The 14495-nt window shown below is 38.8% G+C and overlaps 1 protein-coding gene across 4 annotated transcripts in view; it reads right to left on the reverse strand.

Moving 5' to 3' along the window:
• The window catches only part of LOC122735654 (stimulated by retinoic acid gene 6 protein-like), a 91767-nt gene extending 83452 nt beyond the window's left edge, over positions 1–8315 (reverse strand). For all 4 annotated transcript variants that reach the window (XM_043977377.1, XM_043977378.1, XM_043977379.1 and 1 more), the window contains exon 1: positions 8142–8315. In XM_043977377.1, coding sequence (XP_043833312.1) covers positions 8142–8161 — 20 coding nt within the window. In that variant the 5' untranslated portion in view covers positions 8162–8315. The remainder of the gene's footprint in view (positions 1–8141) is intronic.
• Positions 8316–14495: the final 6180 nt, after the last annotated feature.

Here is a 14495-nt window from a genome sequence, read left to right on the forward strand (position 1 = left end):
TTAATCTTCCGAATTTGCTGTTGGGCCTGACACTTTCTTGCTTTATATCAGAAAGAATATGATATCTTCTTCCTCTAGGGTTCCCTTATTTCCCATACCTTAATAGCCTATTTCTTTTCTACTAATTTTCTGCTCAAAACAATGTGGGAGTATCTTAAGATACTATTTTGCATCCATGTAGAATCTCAGAGTTAGTGGGGTTACTTTAAAGGCCATTTCATCAAACCCTAACAAAAGCATGGATCCATTTACAACAACCTTGAGAGATGACCATTAAGTCTCGGATGGAATACTTTCAGTGTCTGGGAATGCTCATTTTGTATACTGGGAATTGTTAGAAACTCAAGTCATGTACAACTGTTTAATATATCTTAGGTTGACTCAGGATACCAGAGTTCAATAGAAGGCATCTTCCTCTTTGCTTCCTACTCTCCTACCAAGCAGAGTATATTTAATCCTTCCAAGTGATTGCCCTTTAAACACTGGAAGATATTACACTGTATTACAATCACATTGTCTTTTCTTCTCCCTGATACACATCACTAACCAAGTCTTTCATGAAATGGTTTTGAGTCTTGGTAATTGGATCATTCTTACACCTTAAAACAAAAGAACAGGTGCAAAACCCAATATTGTTCTTTGTCTCTTTCCCCTCCTAATATCCCTAGTTCCACTTAGTAGCTCTTTGAAAGATTTCCCTGGGCCTAGTCTTGTCTATGGGGCTGCCAATTCTTTCCACGTACACTTTTGATCATCCTACTGTATCCTGGCTTCCCTGATCCAATTCAACAAATATTTATTAAGCCTTTTATTTTGTGTAAAGGGATGTCGAGCTGACATATAAAGATGGAAGAAAAAAACCAATAGTAGTCACAATTCTCAAGGAACTCATATTGAAAAAAAAAGACAATTTAAATTCATGATTAAATCTGAAGTTTTTATTTACTATTAATTTTTCTATTCAAAACATTCTGTTTGTTCTGTTAGAAGGATATGGTGGATGTATACTTTCTGGTGTAGTTTATAAGAAAAACCAGTTGCTAAGAACAAGATGACCCAGTGCCACGGTGTTCTCACTTGAATGCACTACCTTCTCTCTTTGTTCTGTTCAAGTCCTACTCACTTCTCAAGGGACATTCTTAAGTCTTACTTTCTCCACAAAGCCTCTTCTTCCTGTTCAAGCCCTCATGGACCTCTCTGGAATCAAGTAAACAGGCTCCCCAATAATATTGCCTTTTATTGTTTAAGATTTTTTCAAACATTTTGTTTTCTCATACAACTACCTCCCATGGCACCATATGCTGCATGGAGGAGATATCAGGTGCCGGATGAATGTTTTTTGTTTCACTGTTACTCAAGCAGCCTTGATTTCTTCATCCTCAAAATGAGGCCAGTCATACTAGCCTAGATTTAGATCTGGAAGTGACCTTGGATGTTACTGAGCCCAACCCCCTGATTTTATAGAAGAGAGGTAGAGCTGCTCAAAGTCGCACAAGCAATAATGAGCAGTCCTGGGGTTTTAATCCATCTCCTTTGATTCCATATCAGGAGGGCTAAAACTCAGAATCAGCTGACACCATTGATGTACAGCACACACTATAAGGCAACTAATTATCCCAATTCCCACTTTTGCTGACTAGTTGTGCCCCCAGAGCATGACTATTAGATTTCTCATTTGGTTTCTAGGGTTAACCCTAAGGGATGAAGGGCTATTTTTCTGTTGCAACAGCTTATCAGTCCCTATGGGCCACTAGACAGCACAGTGGATAGAACACTGGCTTGGAATCAGGAAGACCTGGGTCCAAATCTCACCTCAAACACTTACTAGCTGTGTGACCCTGCGCAACTCACTTAACCCTGTTTGCCCCAGTTTACTCATAGGTCAAATAAGCTGGAGAAGGAAATGGCAAACCACTCCAGTATCTTTACCAGGAGAATTTCAAATGGGGTCACAAAGAGTCAGATGCAAGTGAAACGACTGAACAACAAAAACTTAAGTTGCTATTGGTGTGTTTCCTCTGATGATTACTACCTGATATCTATAAATTTGTCACTTTTGAAATCGGTATAACAAAAAACAGTACGGGGCAGCTAAGTGGTGCAGTGGATAAAGCACCAGCCCTGGATTCAGGAGGACCTGAGTTCAAATCCAGCCTCAGACACTTGACACTTACTAGCTGTGTGACCCTGGGTAAGTCACTTAACCCTCATTGCCCCACTAACTAGATAGATAGATAGATAGATAGATAGATAGATAGATAGATAGATAGATAGATAAACAAACAAACAGTACAAACCATTCCTCCAAAAGTTTATGGCATGCTTTCTCATCAGTGCATATAGATTTCAGAGGAAAAATGAGCTAAAGCTTAGAAAATCTGTATTATCACTACCCCTGGAAATAATTTTTTAGAATGCTCAAAATATTCCCCTTAGGTATGGCATAGCTTCTCTGTGGGCTCTTTATAGGGTCTTGAGTCTGCTTTCATCATCTCATCCTGTTATCCTTGTCTCATAATGCAGACACTGTTCTGAGAGTACTTCTAGGATGCCAATGGGAAGTTCAAAATCTTCTGGAGCATTGGAAACTCACATCATTCTCCTCTAGCCAAGATGGGAAGAGGAAGCCAAGGATAAGCCTGAGGTCATCTCCTTTCACCTCATTCCCAAATGTTTCCTTCTCAGGGGTTTGGCTACAATTTTCTCTCCCGGCTTGCTATTTCCTGGAATCTCCAGTTCTAACATAATGGTTTTACAACGGTTTCCAAAGAGTGTTTCTGAAACCCTCACCTAACATAACTAATATAACCTAATATAACTAAATAAACTGCCTGTAGTACCTAGCAAGGTATTTTGTTCATATCCAGTGACCAACTGAGATGTGTTCTCTCACTTGATCAATGTATCAGAGCATAGCATCTTTTCACTTACTTTAGGTGAATCAGATTGATTTGACCGACTTCCTAAATTGACCATTACAGAAGAATGCTAAGGACAACAAAAAAGGTTTTTAAATCCAAGTCTTTTGATTCTAGAATAAGGTTTTTCTAACCATAGATTTCTAGAATTCTGGGATTTGTTCTATGGATTTATTGTTTCATCTTCCTCCTATGTGCTTTCACAAAAGTCATCCCCCAGAGCTCTAATGCCCTCTCTCCTTCTCTCTGACTGACAGTCTCATTCATACTGAAGGCTCTGGTGCTCACTGTTCTGTAGTGAAATAACATAGTGGATAGAGTGCTGGTCTTGTAGTTAAGAAAATTTGAGTTTGGGGGTAGCTAGGTGGCGCAGTGGATAAAACACTGACCCTGGATTCAGGAGGACCCACGTTCAAATCTGGCCTCAGACACTTGACACTTACTAGCTGTGTGGCCCTGGGCAAGTCACTTAACCCTCATTACCCCACAAAACAAAAAAGAAAGAAAAGAAAAAAAAAGAAAACTTGAGTTTGAATTCTTCCTTAGACACTGACTAGTTGCTGTGATCCTGGGAAAGCTAGTTTCCTTATCTATAAAAAGAGAATAATAATAAAAACCTACCTCATAGAGTTATGGTGAGTATAAAAATGGAATTTTCTATATATTTATATCTGCATCATCTGCATATCTATGTCATTTGTATATCTCTATGTATCATCCATATCTATACCTATATCAAAACCTGTACATCGGGGGCAGCTAGGTGGCGCAGTGGATAGAGCACCAGCCCTGGAGTCAGGAGGACCTGGATTCAAATCCGGCCTCAGACACTTAACACTTACTAGCTGTGTGACCCTGGGCAAGTCACTTAACCCCAATTGCCACACACACATACACACACACACAAACCCTGTACATCTATCTATCTATCTATCTGCCTGCCTGTCTGTCTGTCTATCTATCTATGCATGTGCTCTAAAAACCTTAAAGCATTATATAAATGCTAGCTGCTATAATGATGGTGGTGGTGGTGATGATGACCACTGCTTCCCAGAGGAGTGGGCGCTTTAGCAGAAGAGCCTACAAAGGGCAATGGTTGGATGGCAGACTCTTATGGTAGAATTTCAAGTACCACAATCACTTAAAACTTTCCATAACTTGGCCCCTTCCTGCCTTTTGAGTCTTCTTAGATTTTACCCTGTGATCCAGTCAGTCATACTGGCCTAATTGCTATTCCTTGCCTATGACATTACATTTCTGCTGTCTCTGGGCTCTTACCTTGGCTTACTCCCATGCCTGGAGTGCTCTCTTAGCCCACCTCCACCTCTTAGAATCTCTGTTCTCTTTGAAGATTCAGCTCCAATACCACTTTCTCCAGGAGGCCTTCCTCTCTGAGGTTGCTGGCATTGGCGTTATAGGGCCAATGGATTGTTGTATTGATTTTTTTTTTAGTTTTACTTACTTTATTTATAATTTATGAATTAAAACAAGCATTTCCATAAAACAGTAGAATAATAAAAAGATGATTGCACATGAAACTGCAAATCTATTATGTGCAACTTGCTATTCTTTAAAAATATATGATAAATTTATCATGTAAATTTCTTTCTTCCTTCCTTCCCCCTATCTCTTTCCCCTTCCTCCTGCCCTAGAGATGGCTACCATTAGACACAAATATGTATATATGTAAAATCATTCCATACATACTTTTGCTTATCAGTTCTTTCTCTGGATGCAGACAGCATCTTCCTTTGTTATGTTTTTGTAGTTAATTCAGGTATTTATAATAGTCAAAATTATTTAGTCTCTCAAAGTTGTTCTTAAAACACTATTGCTGCTACCATATACTTGACTTTAAATCCTACCTCTGATATTTGCACTTCAACAAGTCACACCTTCTACTCAGTATCATAAATGCAGTCAGTAACACTCCCCAGTGCATCCTGGACTAGATTAAAATGTAATTGGGGGGCAGCTTGGTGGTGCAGTGGATAGAGCACCGGCCCTGGAGTCAGGAGTACCTGAGTTCAAATCCGGCCTCAGACACTTAACACTAGCTGTGTGACCCTGGGCAAGTCACTTAATCCCAGTTGCCTCACCAAAAAAAAAAGTAATTGGGAAATTTTTAACACAATTTAAAAATACAAGAACATAGATAATATTAACTCGTGATTTTTAAAGTCAAAATGCAACTCTGGTTTATGAGGGTAGCTAGGTGGTACAGTGGATAGAGCACAAGGCTTGGAGTCAGGAAGACTCATTTTATTGCATTCAAATCTGACCTTAGACACCTACTAGCTGTGTTACCCTGGGCAAGTCACTTAATCCCCATTTGCCTCAGTTCCTTATCTGTTAAATGGGATCACACTGGAGAAGGAAATAGCAAACCACTCCAATATCTTTACCAAGAAAACCCCACGGAAAAAAGCCATGGGGTTATGTAGTCAAACATGACTTAACTATTGAACAATAGCAGTGGTTTATTGGCCTCCTATTACATTTGACTTTGACCCTACTGGTATAGATTATCTTGAAATTCTCATTCGGCTCTCAACCCATGATGTTATAATCCTATGACTTCTCATCTTTATGCTAGCTAAAAGGAGAAACTGGAAAAGAGACACTTATAGGTAGGGGAAAATCTGGAGGGGCTTTTACTTGGAGCAAGCTCAAAGCCCAGAGATTTGAGAGTAGCCTTCTAAGAAGACTTTTTAAAAAGTAAAATTCAGTGAAAGTGAGAGGAGGCTGCTAAGCACAGCAAGAGGAACACTGGACTGGGAGTCAGGAGACCTAGGTTCTAAATCTAATTCTGCCACTAATTAGCTGAGAAACTTCAGAGTTTTGTAATCTTTGGCTCCAAAGGCCTTGCCACTTCTAATATTCAAAGGCTTCCTCTTTGAAGCTGAATTCAGGGATGAAAGGGTAGTGAGGAGGAAGGATTAGGAATTAAGAATTAATTTATCAATTAATTTATCAGATATCAATGAGCAAAAAATGTGTGTATATACATATATGTATATAAAGCCTAAATACTTTATTTAGTTTTAGCATTATCTTCTCTAAAATAGTGTTGGTTTGAGGTTTGCTTACATTTAACCATTTTAATAAAAAATTATAAATATAAATAAGGTCCACATTTTATTTATTTATTTGTTTGTATATTTATTTATTTATTTGTTTGTTTATTTATTTATTGTTGGTGAGGCAATTGGCAATTGCCCAGGGTCACACAGCTAGTAAGTGTCAAGTGTCTGAGGCCAGATTTGAACTCAGGTCCTCCTGAATCCAGGGCCGGTGCTCTATCCACTGTGCCACCTAGCTGCCCCACACATATTATTTATTTACACCACAAGTCATTGTTATTTGGGGGGAGAATGGGTTAAAAGTCACATCTTGAAACTTAGGAAGCACATATGCCTTTATCTTGAATTAAGTGACTATGGTACAAGCTGGTGACATCTTCCTTAACAGCAGGAAAAGTAAACAAAGGGCAAAAATCAATTTCTAACATGCTGAAATTGCAAATCAAATGATGAGGTAACAACCTTGTGACTTTTTTCCTTTCATTCACTTTTTCCCTTCCATCCCCTCTACAACCTTCCTAAACTAGCTCAAGCAACAAGAATGAATTCCTTCCCAAAGTAATTAGATCCATCCATCCATCCAAAACACATTTATTAAACACTATATATAAGCACTGTGGGAGGCATGGGGAGATACACAGTTTAGCTTTGAGATCTTATAGTTTAGGAAAGTAACAGATGGTTGGATATAATCTTGAGGCACCAAAAAGTGCCAAAAAGTGACACAGAAAACAAATGCTGAAAATAATTTCTCTCCTCACTCTGAAAAACTTTCTGACAATATTTTCTTTCCCTTTCATAGCAACCAAAAGCCATGAGAAATATGATTTTTGTCAGCGCATTATAGTGAGATTGCTCTAAAAGTCCAGGGTGAACAATCATGTACTTATGCACAAAGGATTATAAAAAGGGTGCTGATCATAATATCACAAGATCTGTGTTCAAAATCTGGGCTCTACAACCTATGCAAACCACTTGACCTCACTGGGGCCTCAGTTTTCTCCTCTGTAAAATGAGGGGATTAGGCTAATATGATATGACAGGTACCTTCTAGCTCCAATATGCAATATTAACTATATAATATGAAATGCAAATAATTCATTTGTACTTAAATGGATTACTTGATATAGATTTAAAATATATATGTGTGTATGTATATATACATATATATGTGTGTGTGTGTATTTTTCAATATTTGGGGTGGGGCAGGGCAATGAGGATTAAGTGACTTGCCCATGGTCACACAGCTAGTAAGTGTCAAGTGTTTGAGGCTGGATTTGAACTCAGGTCCTCCTGAATCCAGGGCTGGTGCTTTATCACTGCACCATCTAGCTGCCATAGTTTTCAATATTTATTTCTATCAGAGCAAGTATTAAGACTAAACCATTGCTTAGGATATTATGCACCACAAGTGTACAATAAAGCAAGGTACTATTTTTTGAAATAAACATATATGACAGAAAATGCCATTCCCTGTAATATATGAGTATTTATTTTGTGATAAGTTTCATGTGCTTTAAATTGATGGTTCCATGCTGTTACTAAACAGAAATACACAGTAGGGGCTGTTTGCAAACTCTTTATTCTAGTTCTGAATTATTTTATATAGTTTATTTCTATTATTGTCATTTATGGTTGTACTTATTTGTCATTTTTTAATATATCATTGCAGGACCTTATCAGTCCTCATTTATAATCTTCTATTGGTGAGTGAGGAGAAACTTGTTACATATTCCATGAAGATGGAATTGTTCTATGTTCCTTCCTGAACCTCAGTGTGTTAAAATCTTGTCTTGTTCTAGCCTCTCTGACTACTCCCCATTTCTAGTCAGTATAGTGACTTTTATAGGTAGCTAATATAAAGGTGGCAATAACAGGAAATAAGATTATAAAAAGGAACCAGGAAGTCATATTCAAATCATCCCAGAGATCAAAGGAGAATAATTTACAAATCGTATCACATATTAACCCAAATTCATCCATTGTTTCTATCCACATGACAATATACATCACACACAACAAAAACAAAGAATGACCAAATAACCCTATTCACATGTTCATAAATCAATTAATTCAAAGAATACAAAGAGTGAGAGAGTCAACTTAATAATCATACTTCAGGTTCTGCATGAGAACTTACCATACATATGTGGGAAGCATCTTGGTTCTTTAAGAAGAGGGAGCTTTTCCACTCTCAAGTAGCAGCTGTCCCTCAATCGCAACCGTGTGAATGATGAGACCTCCCTCAGCTCAAGTAGGAACTCATCTGTCTCTTTCTGAGTCCTCTCCCTGGCCCTTGAGCTGGAGCTGTTTCCATGTGTTCCAAGTAGTTCAGCTTTCAAATCATGCTCTCTTCAATGAGAAAAGGCAAATACGTGGTCAAACATTTACCAGAGAAATGAGATCATATGACCTCTTCCTGATTAAGTAACAATGGTTGCTCTTCTTTCTAGGTCTTCCCATTTTCCTACTGGAAAAGCAAAATCTTCAACTGATTCTCCTTCTCTTCCTCTATCATGTAGTCCAAAGAGAATCTATGGTTGGAATCCATACACACTTCTTTTCTGTTGCAAGGAAAAGAGCATAGATTTAGAACCTTGGTTCAAATCCTGACCGCCAATTGCTGGTTTTGGACAAATCACCTCACCTCTATGGGTCTCAGTGTACTCATTTTTAGAAGGAGAGTGTTGGGCTAAATGATCTCCCTAGTCCTTTCTAACTCTAAATCTAGGATCATATGCAAAGAAAGGGAATTGCCAGTTCCACAGAGCCTGTGAGTATTGGGAGCTATCTTGGCATAGATAAATGCCTCAGGTCAAAACTTGAGTCTTACTCCAAAAGTTGCTCAATAGACATGTACTTGGAAACTGTCTCAGCCCACCTGGAAATGACTCTTGGTCACCTCATATGAGGTTTTCTTGGCAAAGAAACTGGAATAGTTTACCATTTCCTTCTCCAGCTCATTTTACAGATGAGGAAACTGAGGCAAACAAGGTGACATGACTTGTCCAGAATCACACAGCTAGTAAGTATCTGAGGCCAGATTTGAACTTAGGTCTACTTGACTTTAGGCCTGGCACTCTATGCACTGTGCCACATAGCCCCAAACCAGATAGACATATAATTGGATATTGGTGGATCCACTGGAGAACTCAACCCCTTCCATAGACTAAAGATGAGATGGAATGCCTTGTTAGGCGCAGCTATACCAGATGGTACAAGACAGGATGGCCATGAGGATCCTGGGGGATAGACCATTCCATACCACCACTGCTGCTCCTGTTGCCTAATCAAGATTGAAATGCTATGATTGTAATGTATAACCTATATAAAATTGTTTGCTGGCCTCAGGAGGAAGGAGGAAAGGGAGGGTGGGATAAAAATTTGGAACTCAAAAAAAATCTTTACATGTAATAGGGAAAAAATTTAAAAATTAAAATGAAATTTAATTAAACAAAGAAAAAAAAAGATTGAAATGTTAGGCAAGGGGCAGCTAGGTGGTAAAGTGGATAAAGCACTAGCCCTGGATTCAGGAGGACCTGAGTTAAAATCTGGCCTCAGATACTTGACACTTACTAGCTGTGTGACCCTGGGCAAGTAACTTAACCCTCATTGCCCCACAAAAAAAAAAAAAGGAAATGTTAGGCAAAGACGGTTGAGTAGATGCAGAGTTCCTGGAGCCATTCCTGTCACTGAGGGCAGAACTAGTGACAACCCTAGTTTCTTGTCCTTTATATTACTCTGACTTTCATATTGAGACTGTATCGCTAATCCTTTTTTCTTAAGAGTATGTTTAGCTTTTGTTTCTCCATTTAAAACTAAAGGAAACCAGATTCTTTACGATCCCATGGTCATTCATGGTGTGTGTGTGTGTGTGTGTGTGTGTGTGTGTGTGTGTGTGTGTATTTCCTAGGGAAGGGAGGTTAATACAGACTAGGGGAGAGGAGAAAGATATAGGAGATTTCATACTGTGATACTCTCTCTTTAATTGTTGGGATCTTCCAACAGGGGGCTCAAGAAAAGCAATTTTATTGATTCATGTTTTTGCACCATCCACAAAGCAGAGAAGAACAAGTGGATCCAGACTCTCCTAGACATGTATGAGCTAAGCAGCAATATGACAATTATGATGTCCATGGAGAAGAGAAGAGGAAGATTTAAGATTTGATTATAAACTTAAAATATAGTTAAGGTAAATATTGATAACATTTCATTATTAAATAATATTGTTGTCTAACAATTCAAAGTTACTTTGTACTCTAAAACAAAACAAAACAAAAACCTCTTCCTTGAAGCACCAAATAAATAAAATCCATTTCCATGGTGCCATTTTTTCTTTTATTATGAAACTAGGGAGGGAGGGTTGGTCCCTCCATCAGGCCATCAATTCTCTTGTAGTTTTTGCCCTTTCATATTGCCATTCTTCCTCCTCAAAGCTGTGTTAGCATGCTGGTCTAAAGGCTAGTTGTCAAGGAGATCTCGATGAGGACACTGAAAAATCAGTTTTTACTCAAGTAAATAAACATTTATTAAGTACCTATAATATGTCAAGCAGTTCAGCTAGGTGGTACAGTGGACAGAGCTCTGCACATGGAGTCCTGAGTTCAAATCCAACCTCAGACACTTACAAGCTGTGTGACCTTAGGCAAGTCACTTAACCCTATTTGCCTCAGTTTCCTCAGCTGCAAAATGAACTGGAGAGGGAAATGGCAAACCACTCCAGTATCTTTGCCAAGAAAACACCAAATGGGGTCATGAAGAGTCAGACATGACTGAAATGACAAAAAAACAAGAAAATATGCCAGGCACTGTGCTAAGTTCTAGAGATAAAAATACAAACATAAGGGGCAGCTAGATGGCACAGTGGATAAACCACCAGTCCTGGATGCAGGAGGACCTGAGTTCAAATCTGGCCTCAGATACTTAACACTTACCAGCTGTGTAACCCTGGGCAAGTCACTTAACCCTCATTGCCCCACAAAGTTAAAAAAAAAAAACCAGATGAGTTTAAACCTAGATAAAAATACTTTGTTTCACAAACATGAACAAAAAAAAAAAAACATAAAGACCATCCCTTTGTTGCAAAAATTTTTAAGTCCCACAAAGTAAAAGAAACAGTGAAGTCTCCAAGATGTAGAAAGATAGGGTTATTGAGAGAGGGTACATGTTTCACAATAAAGCAGATTTCAGGTCTAGGACCTGAAGACCCCCATCAGTGTCGGTCTAAGATTTTTATACCTTATGAGTATAAATATCCATGAGGCTTAAAAGCTAATATGCCATACTAATTTTAGATACACTCCTCCCAATTTACAGTCCACCAAGAAACATAAAGTCAATCAAAATACTGTGGTTGTACTTTCAGTCTACAAATGAACAGTCATTTTCTTGGCCTCCTGCCAAATAAAATGCGACAGTCTAACTTTTAAATTTGTCTAAAAAGACATATTCACAGAATCAAACAATTATGAAATTGTCTACAATAAGTATGGTCAAGGCTGAAGTCAATCTTGTCTTTATCTAACAGCATTTTATAAGCACTACTACTGCCTTATTTTCTCTATAAGAAATACTAAAACAGGTTAAATCACAATCTATACACTATATACTAATTATTAAATCACAACTTGTAGTGTATAATATTGATTAAATCCTTTATACCTAAAAAAAACCAAATCACATATCTAAAGGTTGGGAAAAATCTCACTCACACCTTCCTTCAAAGAGCTTACATCCTAAAGGAAAAGACACACACACACACACACATACACACATACATACACACATGCGTGCACATGTGCATACTCATGAACTCACCATTGAGAGAAAGGGATGACAGGACTCAAAGGAGAAGGAAGCTGAAACATGGTGGCAAAATCTGGAGAGTGAAGTGCATGAAGTTAATCTCATATCAGCTTCTACCTAACATGGATACTAGACTTTACTAGAAGGAATGGAATGCAACCTTTTCCTCTGGAGATCAGGAGCTGACTCAGTAGATCTGATTGCAGAAGAACCAATTTGAGGAAGGAATAACAGGACCAGAACTATCCAAAGTATAAAAGGAAAGCAGTTTTAAAAATCTCTGAGAAGCGCAGGCCCCAGCGGAAGTGCCAGTGAGTGCTTCCCAAGATCAAGCTAATATTATGTAGAGTCTACTGCTCCAGTTCTGACCTCTTGGTTCGTGAGTTTGTCTTCATCCCATTCATGAACATGTCTCAGTCTGCTACATTGAACAGTTCTGTTATAGTCCTCATCTACACCCAAGACCTTAGCTTCAGCTCGGCCTGTGATTTTGCCCAATTCTGATCTCTTCCCTATCTACTCATGACTCTAACTTAATGCTTGACTTTACCATATCTCATCTTGACAGAAGCCTGCCAAGCTAAGTCATCTTCTCGGGCCTCCAATGACTGGTGCCTTGCTGCCTTGTCTACCACTGGGCATTTTTTTCTTGTGGTAATCCACATAACTCTGAGTGTTTTTGGCTGAAAAGAACAACCCAGAGAGTCAGACATGACTGAAAAAACTACGAAACAAAATGGATCAGAGAGGGGTGAGACCAGTGATAGGAAGGGCAATTTGGAGGCTTTAGTCCTTACAAAAGGCGATGATGGCCTGACCCAGGGTGGCGGCCATGTGAGAGGATGCTGAAATATAATAGAAATCAGTGGTCAAATAGTAGACAATGAGAAAATCAAAAAGTAATGTCCATCATCAGAGTGTTGGTTAGACTCTTTATGGAATAGTTGAATTTTATTACTGTTAAACCATTCTTCTCCACAAGGTGGAGCTCTTTTCCAGGTAGCAACGCTCGTTTCCTCATACTATAGTGCAGGGCTTCTAAAACTTTTTCCACTCGCGACCCCTTTTCACCCGAGAAATTTTTACACGATCCCGGGTGTATAGGTATGTAAAATAAGTACACATAACCTTTAATTGTTTCCAGTTTTTTTGCGACCTCCACATTCAGTTACGTGGCCCCATATAGGATCACCAACCACAGTTTAAGAAGCTTTGTTATAGTGTATAGGCGGGGATTATTAACATATCTTCCCCTTGGTGTGTCATAGGTATCTGGTGAATAGTCTGGTGAGGCCAATGGACCCCTTCTAAGAATACTGTTTTGTTGCCCACCTTCTCAATTAAAGGAAATACTAACTCTCAGCTGTAAGTAAATGCAAATAAAAATGTTTTCTCACCCGAGTTCATGCCCTCTCTCCTCAGACTCCCCACGGCTGAAATCTCTCTGCGCATCCCCGGTTTTAGCACCCCTATTCTAGAGGCAGCAGCAGAACGTAAGGTTTGGAGTCGCTGTGGTCAACACAACCACTCTAGCATCTCTGATGATGATTCGTTTTAGCGAAAAAAAACCCCAAACAAACAAAAACCCAATACGTGTAAGAGAAATGCATGTGGTATGTCATGTTATTTCAGGGTATTGCAGGCTAAAGGAGATAGAGTGCGAGCACTAATTCTCTGAGTAATGTTCGCATTAGCCTTTCTGTATGCAGAACAAGGTTTTCTAACGCATGACCCCTTTTATGTTGGCCTCTTTCTTCCTCTTTGCCTCCTTAATCCCTTCTGTTGTTCTTCCTTCAACTTCTTCCTAAGTCTTAAGGGAGAATTTCCTTCACCAAACCAAAGGTCCATGCATTTAGAGATGGAGGGGACCTGAGTTATTTACTTGTATCTTTATATGTTATAAAGAACCCCCCCCCCTACTAGAATGAAAACTCCTTGAGGACAGGGGTTAAATTCTGTTGTTTTGTCTTAGTATCCTTAGAACCTAACACAGTGTTTTAAATGCGTACTTAGGCAATTAATAAATGTCTGATTTTAGGACAGGGGCCAGATCACAGGTGCTGTCTATTTTTGTACAGCCCATGAGCTAAGGATAGTTTTTATATTTTTATTATGAAAATTCTAGCTATTAATAAATTATGTATTAATAGGTATATTTTTATTTATTAATACATTATGAAATATCAAACCATTCTAACCAGTTTTATCATAAAAATATAAAAATTATTCTTAACATGTGGGCTATTACAAAACATGAAAATGATTCTTAGCTCACAGATGCACCAAAAAAGGGGATGAGTGCACCTTCTTGTTTTATAGATGGGGAAACTGAGTTTTGTGAGAGGGCTACTCTATCACATTTCAGTCCTGTCAGTTTTGGAGTGGGTGCTTTGGGGCTGTCACAATGACTCTAAATGAACTTCCTTAGGATGCCCCTCATCACCCATAGGTATGTTATTTACCTACTGAGGGTCTGCCTCCCCCCTCTCCAGTTTCTGACATAATTTAGAAGAGAAAAACAGGCTTATTTTGTTTCTAAATAGATCAGCTAAAAATACATCAGCTTGGGGAAGTGACTGATGATGATGGCCAAGGTGATCTCCAGCCTAGGCCTGCCTATTTGCTTGTCCTCTTTGCACTATAGCAGTTGAGTTCTGGCTTTGGTCCCTGGACTAAGGTGGTGCCAGTG

Source organism: Dromiciops gliroides, chromosome 1 (genome assembly GCF_019393635.1).
Source record: "Dromiciops gliroides isolate mDroGli1 chromosome 1, mDroGli1.pri, whole genome shotgun sequence".
NCBI lineage: Eukaryota > Metazoa > Chordata > Mammalia > Microbiotheria > Microbiotheriidae > Dromiciops > Dromiciops gliroides.